General features: G+C 36.6%; 1 protein-coding gene across 8 annotated transcripts in view; it reads right to left on the bottom strand.

The window, feature by feature from the left end:
* Positions 1-18,648, bottom strand: part of WDR20 (WD repeat domain 20) — a 58,040-nt gene that overhangs the window by 4,282 nt on the left and 35,110 nt on the right. For 2 of the 8 annotated variants that reach the window (XM_086750255.1, XM_086750252.1), the window contains 2 exons: positions 15,565-16,842; positions 3,354-4,244 (listed from right to left, as the gene is read on the bottom strand). In XM_086750255.1, the coding sequence (XP_086606381.1) occupies positions 4,191-4,244; positions 15,565-16,842 (1,332 nt within the window). In that variant the 3' untranslated portion in view covers positions 3,354-4,190. Of the gene's footprint in view, positions 1-3,353; positions 4,245-10,924; positions 13,249-13,719; positions 13,787-14,105; positions 16,843-18,648 lie in introns of those variants that run through there. The other 6 variants (XM_086750256.1, XM_086750253.1, XR_015258832.1 and 3 more) reach the window with 5 other exon arrangements.

Below are 18,648 nucleotides of genomic sequence, written 5' to 3' on the forward strand. Positions count from 1 at the left end.
AGCTCATGAGAATCAAGTTCTTTATGAATCCTTTTGAGATCTACTGTTTAAAAGCACTTGGTTACCTTATGTTTATCTTTGTGTTTCAGAGAGGGTATTATTTTCACCTACTGTCCTCAGGATCAACATGGCATTTACTAGCAGGTTTGTTTTTTTTTTAGTTGTGAAAATATTAGTAAGCTGAATGTCTGTGGTGCATATTGTGGGAGCCATTTTTTTTTATATTGATTCAAATTTGACTGTCCAAGTTTAATATCTTGCACGTGCATCATGGCCCGCTGTACCTTTCCTCATTTTGTTCCATTTCTTTATAGCAAACTTTCAGAATCTCAATAGCAAAAATGGAAAAACATCCCAGCCCTGGCAGGAATTCTTGTAAAACAAGGCTATAGCACATGAACAAGGCTCTGCGGGGAAACCTGTACTGCTGCTACTCATCCTAGGTATGCCACAGGAACAGCAGTTTTCTCTTACTAGAGTTGAACAAATATATAAGCACAGTTTTAGTGGACAAAGGGTTACACACGAGTAGAGCGAGAACCTCATAATAAAGGGAGAATTAAAGAGCAGGATGCTGTCTGTCCTCCAGTTCTAAGCAGAAAATATGCTCCTGACCATGGTATCTTAAAGTGCAGTGGGGAGTACATAAAGACAGAGTGACTGGCTGAGCTTTACTGCTCTGTTACAGTTTGTGATGCTACACCATGTAATGGTAACCTCTGACATCTTACTTGTGGAACTCCCAGCAGAAGGGCTTATCCAGTGTTTTTTTTCCAGAGAGGAAGATGGTGAGTTGCTTGGTGCTTATATAGTTGGAGTTGAGCATGGTGTGCAGCAGTAAAAATAATAGTCTAAAAAAAAGGTAATGTATTGTATCTGAGGGATCTTGCTCTCTGCAGTTACTAATTTTCTTACAAGATTAAAGGAAAAAAAGGACAAATCCTACTACCCGCCTTTGACTGATCATTCAGACGTGGAGCTCTCTTACCTACAGTAGGCTAAGGCTCCTATTATCAAGAGTATGTTCCTAATGGAGGTATGTTAATTGTATTGGTAGCTTCCCGTCATCTTTTTCTGGAAACCTCAAACCATAGATGCTGAAGTTTTAAGATTTCAGCTAAAAAAAATTCCCTCAAATCATGTATGACAAGATACTTTCTGTTGTCAAAAGTATCATTGCAACTGTTTGCTTCTGCAATTAATGCATCAGGTAGGTAATTATTCATACACCAGGAACGTAGTTGTTTTTTTTAAAAAAGATGAAGTCAGAATTTTTTGTATTAACTTGGAGAGAAAAGGCTATCGGTGTAATCTCTTGTATGTTCACTACTTCTCCCTCATGTACTCTGTGTGTGGAGCTGTCAGGCTGTTATAATGAAAAAGGCAATTTCACATTCAGCAGATCATTTTTCCTATGAAAACTGGAAATTTGAAGTGAAAGACCACATGTGAACGTGCCATTTGGCACATACAGGGTATTTATTTCATAACAAGTTCTTTGCTGTTGTACCTCTGGAGACAACTTATACATCTTTGGCTATTGGATTAGTAGGCAAACTTGATTTTTTTCCACTTGTTTTATAGTTAAAATACACTCAACTTTAAACTACAAACTGGCAAGTAGTGTTTCTACCCTCATTCTTTCAGCTAAAATTCCTTATGGAGATGATCAGTGTTCCACTCACTTTTAAATTTCTTTTTAACACAGTAGGAAAAAGTTATTTATTAAGAGCTGTATCTATAGTAAAAAACTCCAAGGTCTTTCCAGGTAAGTTATTAGTATCTCCCTTCTTCCTAAAATATTTTTTTCCATATGGAATACAGGGCAGGATGGGCAGTTCAAGCTTTTAGATGATTGCCTAGTAGTAAAGAGGCTGAAAAAAGAAAAACCACATATACTCCTTGTATGCTGTTTAACTATGATTTGTAGCAGGGACGTACTCTGCAAACACATATGCAAGTAACTGCTGTTATTACCCCAACGTTGGATATTATGGTTCTTCCTGTACTGGTTTTGTATTTTTTCAGCTGAAGGAAAAAAAAATATCTCTGAAGTTATTACATATTTTCTCAGCCATTTCATTTTGACTCAAACCTATGAAGCACTTATAGAAAAGAAGCCTACAGGGAGATAACTGCACTAGTTTTCAGTGACAAGGTTTATCTGTATTTTACCAGTTAAACCCACTACGTTAATAAAACAAAACTTCTGAACAATAATCCTGCTCAGTTTCAGTATTTTCCCCATTCCTCATATTTTAGAAGAGTCTAAGTACATAAGAATTTTAAACTACAGCTCCATCTTTATACTAAAGTAGACAATCTAAATGCCAGTTTATAAATAAGTCTGGCAGTTTTCTACACAGTAGCTGCATTACAAGAATAAGACCTAGTTACAAATAACTACTGTGTTTCTCCCCAGACTTTCATAAATTTCCTGAAAAAAAGTTAACTTCTTGTGTCTGAAACTATGTAAAATTTACTTGCAATTTAAAAAATTCTACCTAGCTTTACTGGTGGGAGAGCAGGAGGCGTTTTAATGCATGCCCTGAGATACAGTGTGTGCACACCCAGGCACATTCCACATTCCCAGGCTAGTGGCCTCCCCTCCACTCCCCCTGCCTGATGCCCAGCTGCAAGATTCAGCAAAAACCTAACTGAATCTTGCTACATCGGATAAAGGGAAAGATGTGGGGGATATGTCCATCTTCTGTCGTTCTGGGGCTTGACATGGAGCAACATCTCTTGGGGTTTTTTTTTTTAATCTTTGCAAGAACTGCTGAAAACAATTTAAGTGTTCTGTTGCTGACTGATGAAAAATAATGTGTTCAGACAAGGAGTATTCAACTATACAGATACATGGATATGTCTATCTCCATCACACTTACCAGTTTAAGACTGTTGAATTATAAATGAGATGCCTGATTTAAGACAAACAAGTTGTTTCAGAAATGTGTGTACTCCAATATGTTGACCTAATTTTAGATTGCCAAGGCAGAAAGTGTGTACATCTACTACTGCTGGATCTTTCACTTCACAACTCCCAAGACAAAAATATGGGACTATGTGATTACAAAATCCTTACCCCACAGAGTTGTCTGTCTGCAACGTTTCTGCTGTATCATGTATTTAGAGATAAAACGTTAAGAACAGGAACAGAAGAATGTTATTTCACTCTCCTAATTGAATTTCAACTCTATTAAATATGAAGCACTATTCTAGAGGAGATATTTTTGAAAGGAATTTGTTCTACAAAGTTTAGATAATATTTCTGTACCAAACATTTAATTTAACAAAGGATTGATTACATCAAAAGTGATTGAATTTGAACAGAAAGTAAACAAAAACGCATATTCAAGATAGTTTAATATGTATTTTCTGAATTAGAAATATCACTTTCTTAAATGAATGAGAATTTCTAGTGTAATGATCCATTACTCCCCTCCCCCACCACTGAATTACATTATTTATACATATAATACAGAGCCGATTGCCGTTGGAAACAACAATATTAAAATAAATGTTTAATAGATACAAAGGATCTTTTCTTCACAACATACTTTATCTGGTGTCAGGACACCAATTTTAAAGTAATTCTCTATTAGCATTAAACTATTTAAGTGCAAAACAATTTTGTTTTAAAAATCTATGATTGCAGCATCCATCTTCCTGAATAACATTTTGAAGCCAGAAAGTAATGACTTTCATTTCCCATGAGTGCATTCCAGGCTGTCTTCTAGCTATCTCTGGTTAAAAAAATCAGTGCAAAATAAACAATGGTGAAGTACTAGTTTAGCCATTGAACTTACTTGAATTTAAGAAACATACTTTATTTTACACTATATATATATATATTTTATTTATATATTTATATAGAGAGATTAAATTACACTGGACTTGAAAAGTATAAAGAAAACCAAAAATGTTACTATTTTTTTCTGCAGCACCAAAGGAAGCTTTTTTTTTAAAAAAAAATGAAAATTCTTCCTTGGGTGAGCAGCCTAGCAGTATTAGCTGTAATAAGAACTCATTACATTATTCCTTTGCAAATTACTATGTGATTCACATAATTCCGTGTTTACACTCTGCCACATTATAATGTGATGCTCTTTGCCTGAAGAACAGCTCCTGGTTCCACTGTCATTACTTCTTGTCCTGTGTTCAGAGATTTGCTAGCAGTAGTGTGATGGCTATACTACAGTTCCACTTGGAGAATTGGCCTGGTTTTGGGATGACAATAAACCCTGCAAACAAAGCAGTTTACATTAATCCAGCAAGAGAACCTGACATGAATTTTATAAAGTTCTTAGCCTGAAGCTAAAACGAGTACCATTTATTTTTACCACCACTTGCTTACTTTAGACACCAGCACCTTCTTTCCGCACAAAAGAACTGAAGCCGCTATTGTATCAGTCAAGCAGCACACAAAAGAGCTTTCAGTAAGTAAGAAAGCATGTGCGTTCATGACAGGCAATAAATCTGATCCCAGCATTTGATTTCATCTGCCTTGCATTTTGAGTCATTGTAAACTGTGAAAGTTTAAAAATTATCCCCCAAAAAAGTGATCAGCATTTTATTAGGGTAACAAACCAACCTACCTATTCTGATACTAACACGTTTGACACCCAGCCTGATATAGGGAAATGCCCGATCTCTTACATGCTATTGAATATTACAAGCTTTGAATAGAAAAATAGATTATCTAGCCAAATATTTGTTTTGGTAATTTTAAAATATAATTAAACACTGAGCAATAGTTCAGTAAAGATTTCCCATTACAATTTAAACTTGCATTCAGGAAAACTTTTTAACCTGCTCTTGTAACTACGTCGCTATTCAAATAAAGTGAGACTGACTTCATTTCAGACATAACCCCGCGACTGCGCAGCACCCGGGCTGGCGAGAGGCTGCTGGTCCGGATTAAGGCAACTGCACCTTACGGATAGATATCAGTGGATAGATTCCATTTCAGATTTATGTACAGTAGCCCCTTTTTAATTATTCACATAAAAGTAACTGTATATCAGACCTATTTAGGAAAAGCTTAATATCAAAAAACAATTTAGTCTTCTTGCAAGGTCATTATTTAGTTATAACGAGTGCCAGCAGGCTGAGGAGCACAATGGCAGCTAAGCTGGGAGCACACCAGTGAGTATCGCTGTGCAAGCCCTTACAGCATAGGCACAATAAATGCACTTTTAGCAATCTCTCTAAACAGCTTCCAGCTTAGGTTCTTACCTCAGAAATAAGATCCTGTGACTCAGATCCATCAAACTAGACAAGCTCAGGCAGCAATTAGCACACAATGTAGAATTAGGTCACATCTGCAGAATCTACAGGAGCTCTTTCTTGCTTGGATCCAAGAACTGAAAAGTCACTACTAGTGGAAGAAAACCCTGACCACAGACAGAAGAGGCAGAAGGAGGGCTGGACTGATTGGATTCAAATAATCAAGTTTCTGCTAAAAACTACTGCCCTTCCTTTTAAAAATCATCTAATCTACCAGTTCAGACACTTTATGAATCTGGATACATTTGCAGGATATATGGCAGACAGTGAGCGTGCATGTGCATGCATATATGCACACATTTTTATATATGCTTAAATGCAATAAAGTATGTGGCGCTTAATTTGGTGCCCTCCCTAGATCACACCTGCAGGAACTAGAACATTTTTTATTCTTACTTGTTTATGTAGTGACTATCTGATTCAAACACTGCTGAGGTAGACTTAAACTTGTCTGACATTCAGGATGTGCAAAGATACTGTGTATTTCACAAGAAGAAAATGAAAAGTTTCCTAGTTATTAGTTAAGGAATAGATGGTAAAAAGGGCAGAATTTTAGAGCAAACAAGCTACTAAAGTACTTCTGAAATTTTTTACCAAGAAAGTTTTGTCCACAAGTGATGAAAATTAATCAGAACTCTATAGTTCATTGCCAAAGCATTCCTCATAAGTCTATTAAATCCAGCAGCAACTGGAAGGTCTTTCTTGCCAGATTACATCCACTAAGCAACTTTCAAGTACTCTGGAAAAAGATATCCAAAGATATTACTTTCAGCCTTTAATAAGTCAGTGATCCAAACTGTTCATATGCAAATATGTGCTTTACAAGCACATAAAAAGTACCAGAGATGGTATAATATGAAGTCTTTTTCAACAGGCTCATAACCATGCTATACAGGTGAAGAGAAATAAGCTGTAGTATCAGATTTACACTGTAACGCAACCAATTGTTGGGAAACAAAAACGAAGAGTCATTCATCTTCCTACAACTCCTCTAGAAACCAGCAGCACATACTGAAATTCAGTGCGGTACCTTGTTCCCTGTGAACTACCAGACACTCTGGAATTCAGGTTTCCAGACGAGGAACAAGGAGTCACTCAGCCCTGGTTTCATCTCCCAGACGAGGAACAGTCCCTGCTTTAGACAGCAGAAGTGCAGCACAGGTGGCTCTGAGTAACTGAATTCTAGGAACTCCTTATATTTCAATCCTTGCTTTGAACTAATTCTGCAACTCTGAGCAGGCAAGCCAGAGGAACACCAAAGTGGAAAGAATCTCAAGAACAACAGCCTTGTGCTATGGCAGGCAGACGTTTCAAAAACTCCACAAGTACTGCCTTAAAACTTGACCACACTACAACGGCCATGCCAGAACTTAACTTCTGTGACAGAGATATTTTGTGAGTTCTTCCAAGTACTTAATTTCAGAAGACATCTTAGACCTTAGATGTTCATACAAGAAAAGCAAGAGTAAGAATTTGGGTTTTCGGGCGTGGAAGTTTTACTGAAGCGGTGAGTGTTCTTGGTAGGTCTCCAGTAACAAAAAAGATTCTACAGAATTTTGCCATTGTATCTGAGCCTTTCAAGCAAGGCCACTGAAGAAGTTATGTTGGGTGCAACATAGGAAGCTTTAGAAAAGCAAGTGAGGGCTCAAAAAAAAAAAAATTAGTTTTGATACAAAAGTTACCCTATAAGAGTCTGATCTGAAATACAGAGAGTGCGAGACTGGAATATTTGTAATCGCATTCTCTGGGAGTAATACAATGGATACAGTTATTTTAAAAAATGTAGAAAGCTCAGGCCTGTAAAGTTCTTTCTTTTAGAGAAATTAGACCACAGTGGTTTTCTGTGATTAAACCACCCAGTCTAAGTCACTAGGTGGTAAAAGATGGAACAAAAGCTGCAGCAACTTATTAGTGCAACAGCAAAGCTGCACAGTTTAATAGCTGTGACAGAAAACACACAAGAACTGAGACACTACAACTGCTGATCTGCTGTGCGGTACAGTGCATCAGCTTAAGGTTTAAGAACAAACCATACTGAGCAAGCAGCAGAAACAAATTAAGAGACTGTTCCAAAAAGTTTTGAAAATAAATGTAGTCTTTTATTAGTAGTATTATTTTGTCAGCATGTGGGTCTAGCAGGAGGTGGGAAATGGAACAGTTAGGAGACCCAAGTCAGGAATTTGATAAAACAATCTTCATCACAACCTCAGAGAGGGTCCTCCAAGTAGCTGCTACATCATCTGCCATTTTAATGGAACACTCTACAACTGAAGTGTGCTTCTTTTGCAGAAGGCAGTGTTTTTCTTACGTCAAATCACAATGTGTGAATTCAGACTGCTTCAGCACTAGTTGCTAGAGCTACTCCATATTTACCTGTGCATTCTCTGACTTCCCAGAACACGGGACTTTGCATATTTGGCAAAAATAGGCTTGCATGAGCAGGAACGAACAGTCATAACAAATAGGATGAGTAAGGTCACTTCCACCCAAGGTTCATGGCACTCTATCTGCGGTCTGTTCACAAAGACCCGCAGCAGTGCCAAGACTAACCCTCCTCACCATTCATGAGATTGTGGGGGCGGCATTTTTTTTTTTTTTTTTTTCCAAAAAAAGTTCCACATATGCTCCAGCCAAAAGTTTGGGTTTCTTCCAGAGAAATGAAATACAAAGTTTCACAACAAAAATGAATTCTGTGAAAGATCAGCATGTAATCACTGTATTTAAGAAAAAAGAAACCAGGAAGATACTCCTAAGTAGAAAAAAAAAAAAGCGATCAGAAACTACTGAGCTAGCATTTTCTTCATGTAAATTAGAATGGGATTAACTGGAGCCAAAGATGCAATCATAGGTAGTTTCACTAATCTCGATAATAAACTGCAAGTCTGGACGCATGAGAGGGTATGGGAAGTTAATGTGCTACTTCACAATGCTCTTGGCTCTCGCTCAGCCTTGGGCAAGGGCACGCTGCTTCTGTAACACAGCTCAGCTGACTCGCAGCAATGCGCTGGTGTCAGAACTCTGCATGTCTTTCCTACTTTCTGTTTTGAAATTGAAAGGTAGAAAAAAACCCAAAGCAACAGGTCCAACAACCTATGTAGAAATAAAAACAAACAACCCTTTGAGGCATATATATTTTAAAAGGTCTCATAGTACACTTCACTCATGCCATTAAACCAATTTTTAAAATGGCTGAATTAATGAATGCCCATACAAAAACGGCATTGATTTGTTAAACCATTTCTGCTATTGGCAGCAGATGAAATAATGGAAATTTATTATTTGAAGAATATTCCATGGGTAGTTTATTCTTGTCCAGAACTGTGATATTATTGGAGTAAATTGAAAAAGTAATCTGGACCTTTGCTTGACAAAAGACGCCACAGTTCAGTACAGTATTTGAGCAATAATAATATACCAAAACAGAATGAGATTTTTTCACACTTGTTTAAAATTCTGTGCTCAGATCAGCTGAATTGGTTTTAAGATTTGCATGAACAAAATCTCCCAACAGTTTCTTATCCAAATGAATCAGCATTTATTAGCATAAGCCTCTGAACTGCGTATATTCACTAAATCAGATATTAATCTCTAAAGGAGTCATTAAATGAAATGAAAATGTTCAAGGAAGCGCCTGCTCAACATTCACGTAAGATACTACAGAGAAATATTTTGTATGGGATTTAGGGGGATACAGCGAAGCTGATACCTCTCTTTACACAGTCTATTTGTTCACTAAACAGAGTTTTAAAATATTATTTGTGTTCCATTTACTTTCTTTTTTACATTGTTCTAGCAGTGTTACATAAAAGTATAAATACTTAAACCATTTGACACCAGATTTTGTAAATGCATGTAGTAGCATCAAGGAAGTTTCATTTCCAAATTTTCTTCTGTGTACAGAAAGGAGTTTTTCTCCTAACACAGGTGTATCACCATTTTACTCACTGTCAGCATAAACAAAAGTCAAGGCTGGTAGAAAATCAGCACACTAAGACTAACTAAAAGTCTGTCCAGTGGAATTAGGCAAGGCTACTTCAAGACTAGTATATAATTGACAAATGGAAGATATGCATGTTCAAGAGAAAAAAAAAAACAAACTGCTTGTGTGCTGGGAAAAGCACAAAAGTCTTTTGCCAGTAAAAATCTGATTTGGCTTGAGCAACAGGACCTTAATCTTCATTTAGGTAGTAAGCGCTCACATGCTTAGGAACGGTTGTTTCTCTGGCTTCCTCAAAGTCTGTAAGGTTTAAAATTTTCAGATTAGAAAACGATGAAATGGAAATAAACCAGGGGAAACCTCAGGGAGAAGCATATATGACTTAAGGCAACCACATTTGGGTTAGTTGTAAAATAAGTGCAATTTCAACAGAAGAAATGAGGTAAAATAATCTGATAAGGGTGATCAGCACCTACCTAAAATCCAACTTCAAAACCAGAAAAAAAATGTGATCATACAAGTTATTTCCTTAAGAAGTTTGTGCAATGTTATTAAATAAAGAGAAGTAAGAAGACTCTTTCATGTTCCAAGAGTTCTTTTCCCAAAGTATATTCTATGATCCCAGAACTTGTGGAAGTTAGATTTGTTTCATGCTTACACTGACTGTTGAGAAACTGGTTTGACCAAACAGTTCTTGCATCATTTGATGTAACTGGCTGTTCCCAGAAGCTTTCAGGACAGATTTCATTTTGTTCCTTCATTGGCACCTGTCCTTAAATATATATATGTCCTATATATAGACCACCATAGTGGTTAATCAGTATCTTCTGAAGTACCAGAAAGTTCTCAAGCTCACATAAGACTATTTCCTCAGCTTTAGTTGACAGAGTATTTTCACTCAAGTAACAGAGTCCTACCTCAGTTAGACTGGTCCCAAAGTAACTAACTTTTTCACTGAAGTTTCTCAAAAGTGCCTTTGAAACACTTTAGTAAGTATAATTTGTTTGGCTCCATCAGTTAATACAGAACCACTGCTGCAAGAGTGACACAATCCCTAGTCCGCTCAGAAGGAAGGGCAATGTCTTAAGTCTTCACCTAAAGTGGTTCCAAGAAATTTTGCAGCCAAAGTTCTAGACTAGCCACAGTTTTTCTAGACAGAAAACAACTGAATCATCTGAGTGAGCCATATCCTCAGTGCTGTAAATTCAGCATTCATTAGGTAAATGTCAAGATCTAAAGTCGGAATAAAGAACATACCCTGCATGAAAGTCCATAAAGGAAAGAGCTCCTGTAGAGTCCTAGAAGGAACGACAATGCTCCGCCCCAGCTCCTATTTGGCAGGCAGGCAGAGAGAATCTAGATATATCCATGTCCATGTTTTACTGAATCTGAGTTTAAACAAGTTTGATAAGTATTCTATTTCATATTACTCTAGTTCTAAAAAAAGAAATAAATATAATGAGACATGACCTTATCAGCAAGATTTAAACATCAAAACATATGCATCATCTTGAGATGAAGTGAAACATTTACTCAGAGCAGGTTACAGGATGCGATCAGCTTCTTACGTTAAAATATGGAAAGTTAACAGTTTTCATTGTGGCCATTTGTTCAGCACAGTATGGTACCATAAGACCACCTAAGATAAATTAAGACTCAAATGTGGAAAGGACTATTGAAAGTTATCTACATTTACAGTTCAATCACACATTTTTATTTAACATCAGTATACAGAGGACAACCCCAGCAAGTTATTTTGTAATGTCAAGTATTTAGTAAAGTTCTTCAGCTGTAACAGTGACAATAGAACAGCTAAAAATAAGCAGTATGAAACAAACATGATCTTAAAATTATAAATATACCAACAATACTTTTTAAAGCTTAATTATTGCAACAGTTAAATTAACAATAGTTCATGTTAGAAAGGCTCTATGAAATTTATTCAAGTTGTCAAGAAATTAAATGGAAGTGTAAAAAGGAAATACATATGAATTTTACTTTTGATTTCACTAAAGGTAGTCAATACAATTTTGTACAGTATCACCTAACATGTCAATCTTTAACAAACTCCAGTATACAGAATTCATAAAATGCAGAAAAAATATTGTTTAATCTTTACATGTAAATTGACAGTAAATTAACTGACACAGATTTTGTTACTGTAACATAAGCAGGCCAGCATTTTAAATATTAATTTAGTAGCTTTATGTTGTTAGAGGGGCAGACATATACAGTCATTGCAAGTACATAATCAAATTTTAAGAGGTGATAATTCAGAACATGAGTTTTCTAAAAAGTGTTTAGTAAAAGTCATGTTATTTCCTAATCCAGACATCCTCATCATAAAGCCTTTACAGGGTTAGGATCTGTCCTGGCCTTACTGGAGCCACTGGTCGCACCTTCTCACACACGCACACACGCAAACACTCACACCTTGCTATAAATATCACACCAGTGTACTAGGTTTAAATTCACCCTGATAATGCGGGTATGCTATGTGCAACTTTGCTATTATGCACATCACAGAAAGCTTCAAATTTCAGCGTGGTAACCTGAAGTCATATAGCTGTGTTTCAGTTTTACTATAGTCATCCCTGAAGTTTATACAGATACCGTATCACGTTGAAAGAAATCTATTTGATAGTACTTAAATACCAGCAATTGAACTTCAATTGTAATGATGAAATGCTCCTTTCCATTGAGGAAGAATTAGTATGTATAGCTGCTCATCTCACTCAAATATACTACATGAATGTTTAAGTACTTTCACTAAAACAGAAGTCATACTAAAACATGATACTGTACTACAATTGTAATTAACTAGAAAATTCAAGGATGTTATAATTTAAGTCTAAATTTTCCTGTACAAGAAGTCAAATAAATAAATTCCATGTGCCTTTGTTTTACAAAATGGTAGCATGTTTATCTTGCTAGGTTATACACTGCCATTTCACCCGTTCATACTTCTGGTCAATCTTACCTTGAGCTTTCTTACAAAGGAAACAACTAATTAGCAACTTTCATTTAGATAAAATGGAGTCACTGTACAAAATGGTGAACAGTTAATTCTAGCGTCAAACACAGAAATCACACAGACAGTTCCTCTGTCTACGAAGTTCAGAGAAAACTTGTTTTGCATATCTAAGTACCACTTTGGTTCTTTGGAGGTTTGTGGGTTGGTTTGGGGTCTTTTGGGTTCTTTTTTTTTTTTGTCTGTTTGTTTTAATTGCTTCTGCAGGTTCTGTAATTCAGTTTGAAGTAGCTATAGAGATAACATGTGACGTTTACCTCGGTTCCTTTAAAATTCTTCTACATTTTCAGATTAATACAACAGTTCTATAAACCCATTTAGGTTTCCCATCAGGACCTGGGAAAGCCAGGGGAATGGCGACAGCTAATTGTCACCATATTGAGAAAAAAAGTTGATACTCTTGTTAAGGCAACCTATTTTTCTCACTACCCTGAACCTTCTTCTGCAGAAACAGGCTAACAAAGAATGACAGTAAAAAATTGAAACTTACGAATCCCGAGCCAACTTGTCTCTAATTGAATTTTGCCAGTCACTTCACCTCACTCTGACTGGGAGTTCAACAGTTCTGAAAGTGCAATGCAAGAACAGTATATCCAGTGAGGAAGCTCAAGGTATGATTACATATACACTGAATTTGGAATTTATAAACAATCTGTCCGGACACCCTGCAGGCACTGTACAGCCTATCAACTATCATAAGGATCACTGCTGAAGAGACATTTCTGGATTTTTTTCCACTAAGGGCAGCACCAGCCCGACCAGAAAAATGCAGAGAACTTATCATACACTGTCCAATTACCCAGCGCATCTTTCACTGGCTATTAAAAACGAGGCAGAAAGGTAGCACTGGCTGAATGGAAATTACATTAGACACTGCAAGCCTGCTTCAGTTTTCCATCCAATCCTCTCTTTAGGCTGGCAGTGGCATGAATTTAATGAAGGCCTTTTGAGGCAATGATGGAAGCAGCAGCAAGATTCAGAAGCTTTCACTCTAGAGTTGGCAGACAAAAAAGTGACGGAGTTTTAAGATCACTTGGGGACCTATATTTCAAAAGGAAGACTAGAAATAGCAGCTTTAAACTCCAGAGTAATGGGATAGCCGAGGATAAAACAGCTGGCGAAACAGAAATGAATGGTATATAACCCAGTAAGAAAGACATTACCATGAGTGTTTTATACTTTGACAATTTTCATTAAATAAAATTAAGTGCTTTCCTATAAACAAAAAGGATGCTTATAAGGTCCTTCTGGCACAAATATTTTCCTATCAAAAACCCTGTAAACATGCCACCAAAATGTAGGTTTTATGAACAGAGTGAGCTCACTAGAAATGCAAGTGAAATCAGAAAAACAAATTCATTTGCAAATTTTTAAGTAAATACTTCCTAAACAATATGGCATTTACATCAGTGTGCAATATATTAATTTTGAAAGTGATAACTTCAGCATGAGAATTACTTACCTGTAATTAAAGTTTTCCATATTGGCCAATACATAAATCCTGATTTTTGGTACTGCATACTTTATCTCTGAAATATTTGAAATGTCATATTCCAAATCAAAGTCAATACACAAAGATATTTAAGTTATACCCAGTCTAACAAAACCCACTTCAGCCACTGAAAATAAATCTAGCAGTGTAGTGTTTAGTAGTACGCAAAGGAGTTTTAGAACAAAAAAAAAAAAAAAAAAAATAGGTCACAATAGAAATCTGAGGCACTGCTGTACGCACATAAGGTTAATTCGTAAGACACGTGAATTGCACTGAGTCACAGAAGTGATAACTGCTTTAGTATTTTAATTTAGGATAAACATTTAAAATAGTTTAGTGTTTTGGGAGGGTGCTGCTTTTTTTTTTTTTTTTTTTTTTAATTAATGCTGGATCTGTAGTTCTTAGGCAAAAAATATTTTTAGGTAACACCCTCCTCCCTTCTCCCCAGAAAAGGGTTTACAAATTTTAGTTTGAGAGTCAACCTTTAAATATGCATTAAGATGCAGAGTGAACATAGCTCTCTAGGCATACCTATGTTGTGACAAATTTGATACAATATAAAAAAAAACTTACATTATACAAACAGTTGTAAGAAAAAATATTGAGTTTTACTTAAAAGTTTATAGCAATGAAGATGTGGTATATAAATACATACAGTACCTCCACTTCAAAAGTCAGATTTATGAACCAAATGGTTAAAACCTAATGAACATCAGATTTTCATTTAGGTTGCCCAACATGGCAATATTCAGGTATTACCAGATTATTTCTTTTTCTTTGGGTGATAACCTACACGCCCTTTCAGGAATTTTCACAAAAACTACAGTCCTTTTTGCTAGACCAACTCTGGTAATGTTTTAATAGCTATATTCCTTTAAAATGTTGCTTACAAACAAAGCACAAAGTACTTTTTAATAAAATAGTCACCACGTTTAGCTTCATTCAAAATTTAGCTTGCTATACATTGGACAGAAGAAAAATAAAGTTTCATCTGTGTTCAAGTGCATTAACAAGAAGAGTTAAAACTAGTAATACACTTTAATGAAGATTCAACTGGTAGACCAGGTGCCATCAAAAAACACATGCTTGTCGAGGATCAAATTGCCTAACAAAACTGACAGTAACGTAACACTGAAACTACTCAAGAGAAAGCTTGTGTGATTTTTCCCTAACTTAACAAATACATAAATCAAGACCTGGCTAAAATTAGAGTTCCTTGCTAATACTGATTGACAATTTCAAGAGCATGAACTACGGTCAGTAATGAGCTCACGTATCTGTGCATTAAATGGCTGATGTTTTAATAAGAAGTGGTTTTACATTAATGGCAGGCCACCACAGAAAAGTATGGAAGAATAAAACACTTTGGTTTTAATTTTTTTCAGAGGCTCACACTTCTCTTTAGACTTAAAAGCAGCAGCTTTTCATAAGCTACTCTCAGGGGAATGCTGTATTTTGTAGAAAACATTAGAAGGATTATAATTATTTTAGTGATTGACAAGTTTTACTTCAATTTTTACATAAATAGCTTTCACCATATTGTGGTTACGCTTAAGTATAAGAACACTGATCAATAGTTTAGATGCACAGTATTTATTTCTTCTGCTGGAAGGCAACTATACTTAATAATTGTATCCAAGACACTTCAAATCATTCAGAAATATGGCATGCAGTATCCAAAAGTATGGCTCTGAGGATTTTTTTTTTTTACATTAAGCATAAAGAAATTTTATATTCAACATTCATTTATATTTCAAGAAAACTACCTATTCAGAGTTCTAGTTCTTTGATGCAGCATTAAGGATTAAAACTTACCACTTTACCAGGCCTTGCCCATGTGCAAATAAATCCCTCCTGACAAGCAGTGACTATACAGTCTTCAAGAAAAATTAACACAGTCAGTCTTTCATGTGCTATCTTTTTACAGATAAGAGGCTCTAACAAGGGAACATCTTCCATTCGGGGACAGAGAGGTGTTCCCAAAGTTTTAGCTGGGTCCGTTTTGGTTTTAGTAACTAGGTTCAGTTTGTCACTGCTCTTGCTAGATATATGTCCCATGCTATGATTTCTCTTGTGATCTTTTTCATGGTGTCTTTCCTTCCGATCGTGTAGCGATAAGGTTGCAAATTTACTAACGCCAGAAGCAATGGCGCCATCCATGACACTGCTTTTACTGCCAGCATTTGAGACTGCAGAGTGTGGAAGGCTGTTTGACCGTGGAAGAGGAGGGGGTACAGAGTTTCCAGGTGTTGTGATACTGTTTCCATTACTTCCTGGGTTAGTTCCACCACTTCCAGCAGGTGGACTTGTGGCATTCATGACATTTGTATGTGTCCTTGCTCTTGAGAGAGGTTGGTGGGGGAAGAGGATATCTTCTGTAAGATCCCACAAACAGAGCTGTGTGTCCTGGCCTACTGAACCAAATCTATACGTAACACTTACTGGACGACTGTCTGTAGAGTTCCTTTTCGATAGTCTAGATTGCGTACTATTTGCTCGATCTCTGCCAAAATGAAGGTCTTGGAAATCCTCATCACTTCCGCTAAATTCCATCGGGTCACTCTCTTCTACACTAGTGGTATACGGATCAAACGCAACAACACTGACCCACGATTTATGTCCGTGGCCTCTTGCTATTACTCGACAGTCCACAAAAGACCAAACTGTTACCAAGTCATCCTCTCCACCTGTCACTATGTATTTCCCATCGGGACTCCAACACACACACAGCAGTCCTCCAAAGTAGCTTTTCATTGTACCATGCAATTCCACTGAATCAAAGTTAAACACACGAAGAAAGCCATCCTGGCTCACACATGCCAAGAACTTCCCATCTGGAGAAAAGGCAAATTCATTCAGGGCACCCTCACCTACTGTCCATTTAAGCAGAGGGTTTCTTGTGGATTTACTCTTGCAAGTGTGAACTGCAAAACTTTCTCCTTGTTTAAGTAGTTGGTAGTGCGGGGCTGTGGTACCACAAGTGTGCTCCACGTTATACAAGTACATATTGCCACTGGAATGAGCTACTAGGAAAAGGCTTTCCGAACCTGGTACCCATTTTACACAGGTTACTCTGGACTTGTCTATTAGTCTCTGTGAAAAACAAAGAAGATACACATCAGAAAGTCTGAAAATTAAAGTTTTGATGAATAACTGTATATCTGAGCTTTCTGGGGGGATAAGGCACAATGCTTAAGCAAAGTGAACTCAACTTTCTAGAAAGGAGCTATGTTACTGTATTTGCAAAAACGTATTATCTTATCAGGCAGTAAAGAGGAAATTATTTTTAGACAAAGTGCTACCAAAGGTTGTTATTAGTATGTCCAGTCACATTGCACTTCAATCAAGTCAACCTGTTGTTATGAATCTAAAGGTAGTGTTCTTAGGTTTATTTTTCACTGTCTAGGTTGAAGAGCATGAAAAGGAAACAATCAAGAAAACACAGAATGAGCTAAAGGAAAAAAAAACCCCACAGTTACTCATCTGTACTACAGAGCAAACAGGTTACAAATCAGCAACAGTAAATTTAGACTCTAGGGGTTTTTTTTATCTGAAATGACAAATAAAATCCAGCCTCTTAAAAAAAAGCTTTAGGGGCCTTTACCAGGTTTTACTGATTCAGGGGGGAAAAGCTACATACACAGTGACCCTGTTATCACATGGCTGGAAGTTAGTAGTTAAAGGCACGTGGCTGAAAGAATTCAGAAGGCACCACATATTCTCCACCCTGGAATCCCCACCCTCCAGTTACTTTTCATTCATCAGCCAAGGACCTGTTAATACTCTCAGTTACCACCTGATTAAGAAGTTTGAAGAAAAACATTTTAATAGAGCCCATCATTGCAAAAGAATGAACACACACATTAAACAAACATTCGTTATAATGTCTTCAATGCTGTAAGAACTGAGAGATACAGTTTGACTCCTTGAGTTTGCTAGCATAGCTCTGGTGGACTGCTAAAACTTACCAAGTTGGCCATGGCATCACTCAACTGCAACCTGGACACAAGTAATTCTTTACATGCACATTCAAGATTTGTACTTGGCATAGATTGTTTATAGGCTGAAAGAAGAGCTGAGCTACACAAAAGGCAAGAATACAAATACAAAGAGCCTAAAGAAATAACAGAAGAAGTTACAAAAGCATTAAAAAAAAAAAAAAAAAACAAAGAAAAAAAAATTCCCCAAAACCCCTTGCCATACTGTTTATCACAAACAAAAACCCAAACTAATGGATTATACATTGACTTATCCATTCTGGGCCTGCAACTATCACTGGAGAGCAGCACCTGATCATTTTAGATTATACTTTTGCATATACTTTTGCTCCTGTCAACACCAGTGTAAGATCAGGAAGCCTATCCTGTCATTTCTCATTGGTTCAATTAGCCATTTTGTACTTGAGAGCTGAGAGATGAAACTTAATCTGGGAACTTTTCCTGAAATGTGGTAGCTTTAACATAACATATTCTTAGCTTCTGCTGTGATGTTTTAAATAGTTTGTGAGGTGTTCATTGACATATAGCATTCATGTCTCAGTAATGATAATACCAGAAATATTAGAAAGTTACCTGGTACACACCAAGAGAATATCAACAGGGAACATCAGCCCAGCTGGTTTGCTATAGACAATCGTCTCTCATTATGAAACTACTGCTAATATGGCAACAAACCAAAACGTCTTACTCTCCTCTACTAAAGCAGCTCAACCTGATATACAACCTCTACTCTTTTATACTAGAAATGGCACTAAGTCCATAATCATGTTGGACTACACTGTCTTAAATATCGTACAGAAATCCTGCAAACCTGATCTCTACCTCAAGGACGCTATGAACAAAACAGAAGATTGCAATCTGCTATGAGAGCAGATTAGCTCAAAGAGACAGGATGCAGACT

This window comes from Chlamydotis macqueenii, chromosome 5 (genome assembly GCF_036417535.1).
Source record: "Chlamydotis macqueenii isolate bChlMac1 chromosome 5, bChlMac1.mat, whole genome shotgun sequence".
Taxonomy (NCBI): Eukaryota; Metazoa; Chordata; class Aves; order Otidiformes; family Otididae; genus Chlamydotis; species Chlamydotis macqueenii.